Source organism: Oncorhynchus mykiss, chromosome 25 (assembly GCF_013265735.2).
Source record: "Oncorhynchus mykiss isolate Arlee chromosome 25, USDA_OmykA_1.1, whole genome shotgun sequence".
NCBI classification, from domain to species: domain Eukaryota; kingdom Metazoa; phylum Chordata; class Actinopteri; order Salmoniformes; family Salmonidae; genus Oncorhynchus; species Oncorhynchus mykiss.
In genome coordinates, this window is record NC_048589.1 from 16106748 (window position 1) to 16112506 (window position 5759).

The window sequence follows — 5759 nt, forward strand, 5'->3', positions numbered from 1 at the left end:
GGAATACCAAGTGAGAGTAACTTGTTTGATGTCACCTCACAGCCCTGTGTTCACCTTTACTACACATATCATCCCTTTTCTTTTCTCTCCTTTCCATGTAAACAGAGGAGTCACCAACTCAGAACCTGTCCCAGAGATGGTCAAATTCCTCCACTGGGGGGGGGGGGGGGGGTCTACAGTTCTGGCTGACGTGTTAAACTGGGGACCCAACCTCTGTTCATACAAATGACAGTGGTGGAAAAAGTATCCAATTGTCATACTTGAGTAAAAGTATAGATACCTAAATAGAAAAGGATTCACGTAAAAGTGAATCACACAGTAATATACTACTTGGGAGTAAAAATCTAAAGGTATTTGGTTTTAAATACACTTAAATATCAAAAGTAAATGTAATTGCTAAAATATACTTAAGTACCAAAAGTAAAAGTATAAATCATTTTCAAATTCCTTATATTAAGCAAACCAGACGGCACCATTTTCTTGTTTTTATTTTATTTACAGATACCCAGGGGCACATTGCAAAACTCAGACATAATTTACAAACGAAACGTGTGTTTAGGGAGTCCGCCAGATCAGAGGCAGTAGAGATGACCAGGGATGTTCTGATAAGTGTGTGAATTGGACCATTTTTCTGTCCTGCTAAGAATTCAAAATGTAACGAGTAGTTTCGGGAGTCAGGGAAAATTGATAGTGTAAAAAGCCAATTATTTTATTTAGGAATGTAGTGAGGTAAAAGTACAAGTAGTCAAAAATATAAATACTAATGTAAAGATACCCCAAAAAATGACTTAAGTAGTACTTTAAAGTATTTTTACTTAAGTACTTTACACCACTGACAAATGGACAGGTCCTCTTATACAATGAGAGTGTGCTTCATATGTTCTGGTCCCCATATAGGATGAGTTTCATGAATAACTGCTGTGACTAATGCACTGGTGATGATATGGGACTAATATCAGCACCCAGAACCAAACCATCCAAGGCTGTCACAAAAGAGTAAAATGGGACTGATACTGTATAATTCAGAAATTATGATTAATCTGAAATAAAGTATATTTCCTACCATACTCAGGGACTTTATTCATGGTCTTGATCCTTATTTAAGAATCTTTGAACAAAAAAACCCTTCATTTGAATACTGTCTGTTGTGCACTTCAGTCATTGTATTTATCAAATTTATTTGAAAAATACATAAATTGCATTGTATAAATATACAAACAAAAAAGTGAAATAAACTGCAACTGTACTTTGATAAAATGTAAATATACTTATAAGTGGACCTCACTGTTTGCATCCATGTAATATACATTCTGGGACATATCATCAACAACTATGTTTACTGAAACACATTCAAATCAACACGCTTTACTGGCTTTGTGCAGAGTGCATGTATTTTATAAGCTATCATACACATGAACACAGAAATGAATCGTCAGTATTCAAGCCATAGTTGTGCATAACCCACTGACAAACAACATGACCAGAAAAATACTCTCTCAATATCCAGAAGGATTCAAAAAATCTTTCATCATCTGACAATATTGACGTATGCGCCATCTTTTCACAACAAAGCCTAAAGCCGCCTCTGCTATTAGTAATGGAGGATGAGACAGGTAACACTTCCCAGGGCATAAGAACAGCAATGGTGTGGGCACAGTGTGGCAAGGGTTGAGTCCTTTCCGAAAAATAACAATGGTAAAGTTGTGAGGTGTGGTAGACAGAAAACAAATAACTTGAGAATATATCACATAGCCCAGCCCTGGTGCGAAACTCTGCTAATGATGGATGTTTTATTTAAAGTGACTGAATTAATTTGATTGTGTTGTAATCAAATTGGTCACATGCACCGAATAAAACAGGTGTAGAGCTTACCGTGAAATGCTTACTTACAAGTCCTTAACCAACAATGCAGTTCAAGAAATAGAGTTGAGAAAATATTTACTAAATAAACTAAAGTTTTAAAAAAGTAACACAATAAAGAGGCTATACAGGGTGTACCGGTACCGAGTCAGTGTGCGGGAGTGGGGGGGAGGGGAAACACCGGTCATCAACACAAAAGTAAACACTGCCTACAGAGGAACAATGAAGAACTCTGGCCAAGTCTTGCCTATCCTGAAGAGAAATGGAAGATACTTCTCATTGCCTCCAGACTCGTTATTCGACTTCTTTACATTCTCTCTTTTTGGTGTGTCATCATAGTGGTCTTTCACTTGTGGTCAGACTCGCTCAGGTGGAACAAACTTAAACTTGAAACCTTTTTTCAATGCTGAATTGAATGTCATTGAGAAAACAGAAAGGTGTTCATGTATTTTCTTTTGCCAAAAATCTTTTCTAAATGTAAAAGTAATCAACAGTATCTGTAATCTGATTACAATATTTTTGTTGGTAATGTAATTGATTACCTTTTTTTTTTTAGTAATCAGGTTACATGTGACTGATTACATGTAATCAGTTACTCCCCAACCTTGAGTATAAGATGGGGCTGAGGCATCCTTGCTGGGCAACTTTAGAGAGTTGGACTCCATTTGATTCTTGCCACCGATCACCAGAGATGTAGCCATGACCACCTGGCGTGACTGGATGGTGGAGTTGCGTGATTGGCGTATCTGGGTGAAACACTCTTTACATCGTTTCCCCACCAGGTACAGGATCTCAAAGAAAGATAGCAGGATACAGGCCAGGCTGGTGACCACCATGAAAATGGTGAAGATACGCTTCTCTGTGGGGCGAGAGATGAAGCAGTCCACCTTGTTGGGACAGGGCTTCTGCTCACACTTGATGAGAGAGGGGAAGTCATAGCCCTCGTAGATATGGTAGATTAAATACACAAAGGTGCCGTCCACGGCTATCTTGAAGATCAGGGTCAGGACATAGGTCCACCACAGCCCCCCGCGCTTCTTGCCGGTGTTCTTGTAAAGTTTCCGACAGCCCTCGCCATATTTGAGCGTGTGTTTGCGCTCACGTTCATCTCTGTAGGCCACGTGCATCACCACCATGAAGGAGGGACAGGTGACAAAGATGAGCTGCAGGGCCCATAGGCGGATGTGGGACACAGGGAAGAAGTGGTCGTAACAGACATTATGGCAGCCAGGCTGGGCCGTGTTGCACTGGAAGTCCTTCTGCTCATCCCCCCACACCTTCTCTGCTGCCACGACAAACACCATGACCCTAAAGAGGAAGACAACGGACAGCCACACACGGCCGAATGCCGTGGAGTACTTGTTCACCCCACTGAGGAGGCCCTGGAGGAATGCCCAGTTCATTGGGAAGCTGACTCACAATCTACCTCTCTGACGGAAGTTAAGATGGAGGATGGTGTGAGAAACCCTTTTCGGTTGAAAACTGTTGGTTGAGATCTCAAGTCAAATTCTGGAGTGTTCTTTACCTCCAGCCATCTATAGAAGAGAGAGAGAGGGAGTAGGGGGAAGAGATGGCCTTTGAGTATGAGTGAACAAAAACATAACTGGTGTTATGACATCAAAACTATGAAATAACACATGGAATAATGTAGTAAGCAAAAAATTGTTAAATCAAAATATATTTTATATTTGAGATTCTTCAAAGTAGCCACCCTTTGCCTTGATGACAGCTTTGCACACTCTTGGCATTCTCTCAACCAGCTACATGAGGTAGTCACCTGGAATGTATTTCAATTAACAGGTGTGCCTTAAGTTAATTTGTGGAATTTCTTTCCTTCTTAATGCGTAATCACCCTTTGCCTCGATGACAGCTTTGCACATTCTTGGCCTTCTCTCAACCAGCTTCACCTGGAATGCTTTTCCAACAGTTTTGAAGGTGTTCCCACAAATGCTGAGCACTTGTTGGCTGCTTTTCCTTCACTCTGCGGTCAGACTCATCCCAAACCATCACCATTTGGTTGAGGTCGGGGGGATTGTGGAGGCTAGGTCATCTGATACAGCACTCTATCACAATCCTTGGTAAAATAGCTCTTATACAGCATGGAGGTGTGTTGTGTCATTGTCATAATGAAAAATAAATTAAACTAAGCCCAAACCAGATGGGATGGCATATCGCTGTAGAATGCTGTGGTAGCCATGCTTGTTAAGTGTGCCTTGAATTCTAAATAAATCACTGACAGTGTCCCCAGCAAAGCACCATCACACCTCTTCCTCCATTGCCTCACGGTGGGAACCACACATACGGAGATCATCCGTTCACCTACTCTGTGTCTCACAAATACATGGCAGTTGCAACCAAAAATCAGACCAAAGGACAGATTTCCACCGTTCTAATGTCCTTTGTTTGTGTTTCTTGTCCCCAGCAAGTCTCTTATTATTGGTGTCCTTTAATAGTGGTTTCTTTGCAGCAATTCGACCATGAAGGCCTGATTCACGTAGTCTTCTCTAAACAGTTTATTTTGAAATGTGTCTGTTACTTCAACTTGTAACATATTGATTTGGGCTCCAATTTCTGAGGCTGGTAACTCTAATGAACTTATCCTCTGCAGCAGAGGTAACTCTGGGTCTTCCTTTCCTGTGGCGGTCCTCATGAGAGCCAGTTTCTTCATAGCGCTTGATGGTTTTTGCAACTGCACTTGAAGAAACTTTCAAAGTCCTTGACATTTTCCACGTTGACTGACCTTCATTTCATAAAGTAATGATGGACTGTAATTTCTCTTTGCTTATTTGAACTGTTCTTGCCATAATATGGACTTGGTCTTTTACCAAATTAAATCTTCTGTATACCACCCCTACCTTGTCACAACACAACTGATTGGCTGAAACGCATCAAGGAAAGAAAGAAATTCCACGAATTAACTTCCACAAAGACACATCTGTTAATTCAATGCATTCCAGGTGACTACCTCATGGTGCTGGTTGAGAGAATTCCAAGAGTGTGCAAAGCTGTCATCAAGGCAAAGGGTGGCTACTTTGAAGAATCTCAAATATATTTTGATTTGTTTAACCATTTTTTGGTTAATGCATGATTCAATGTGTTATTTCATAGTGTTGCTGTTTTCACTATTATACTACAATGTAGAAAATAGTAAAAAAATAAATAGAAACCCTGGAATGAGTAGGTGTGTCCAAACTTTTGAGCGCTGAAGACGTGAATTAAGGCAGATTCAGAGGGGTTTAAACTGAAATGTGCAGAAGACCCATTTCAGTTGAATACATTCAGTTGGACAACTGACTTGGTACATTATTCCCATTTTTTATTCACACATAATTGGTTTTCCCCTGTGTAAAATGCTCAATAAATAGGCATTACTGGGAGCTATTTTCACACTTACCGTCTTTTTCAAAATTAGATTGAATGATGAATAATAATGTGTATGTATCAAGGATGGCAAAAGCACCGATGTCTTAAAAATACATGACAAGATTCATATTTAGTAGCAAGTTAACTATTGCAAAAAGGCAAGTTAAATGTTCAGAGTAGGTCTTAGCAACTACAGTACTTTATTCCCCAATTGTTTATTCTAGTGAGTTCGCTGAATAATAGAAAAAGAATAGAGAAAACCTTTCCCGAACGCAGTCTCTTCAACCAATGAAAAATAACCCAAACTTTCTCTATCGTAATCTAATAACCTTACACTACTAGTATTGATACACAGGTGGAAATGTAAACAAATCATGTACTTACACTTCAAAATGTCTATGACAAAAGGACCATAAACTCAGTCGGGGAAGTCGCAGTCCGAATAGGAACGGAGAAACACCCTTTGAATGCGACCCTACCGATGAAAATCGGTTTCTCAACGCAGGCGTGTGGGTGGAGCAGTCAGTCACACATAG

The 5759-nt window shown here is 40.0% G+C and overlaps 1 protein-coding gene across 1 annotated transcript; it reads right to left on the minus strand.

Annotated features, from left to right (window-relative positions):
- Nucleotides 1-475: 475 nt before the first annotated feature.
- On the minus strand, nucleotides 476-5759 carry LOC110505428 (gap junction beta-4 protein). The gene is made up of 2 exons (XM_021584632.2): nucleotides 5608-5759; nucleotides 476-3395 (listed from the first exon to the last, which is right to left on the minus strand). The coding sequence occupies exon 2, from the start codon at nucleotides 3261-3263 to the stop codon at nucleotides 2439-2441; it is 825 nt and encodes a 274-aa protein (XP_021440307.1). The 5' UTR covers nucleotides 3264-3395; nucleotides 5608-5759; the 3' UTR covers nucleotides 476-2438.

Coding starts and splice junctions, on each gene's coding strand:
- LOC110505428 (XM_021584632.2), bottom strand. CDS start 3,263: ATGAACTGGGCATTCCTCCAGGGCCTCCTCAGTGGGGTGAACAAGTAC.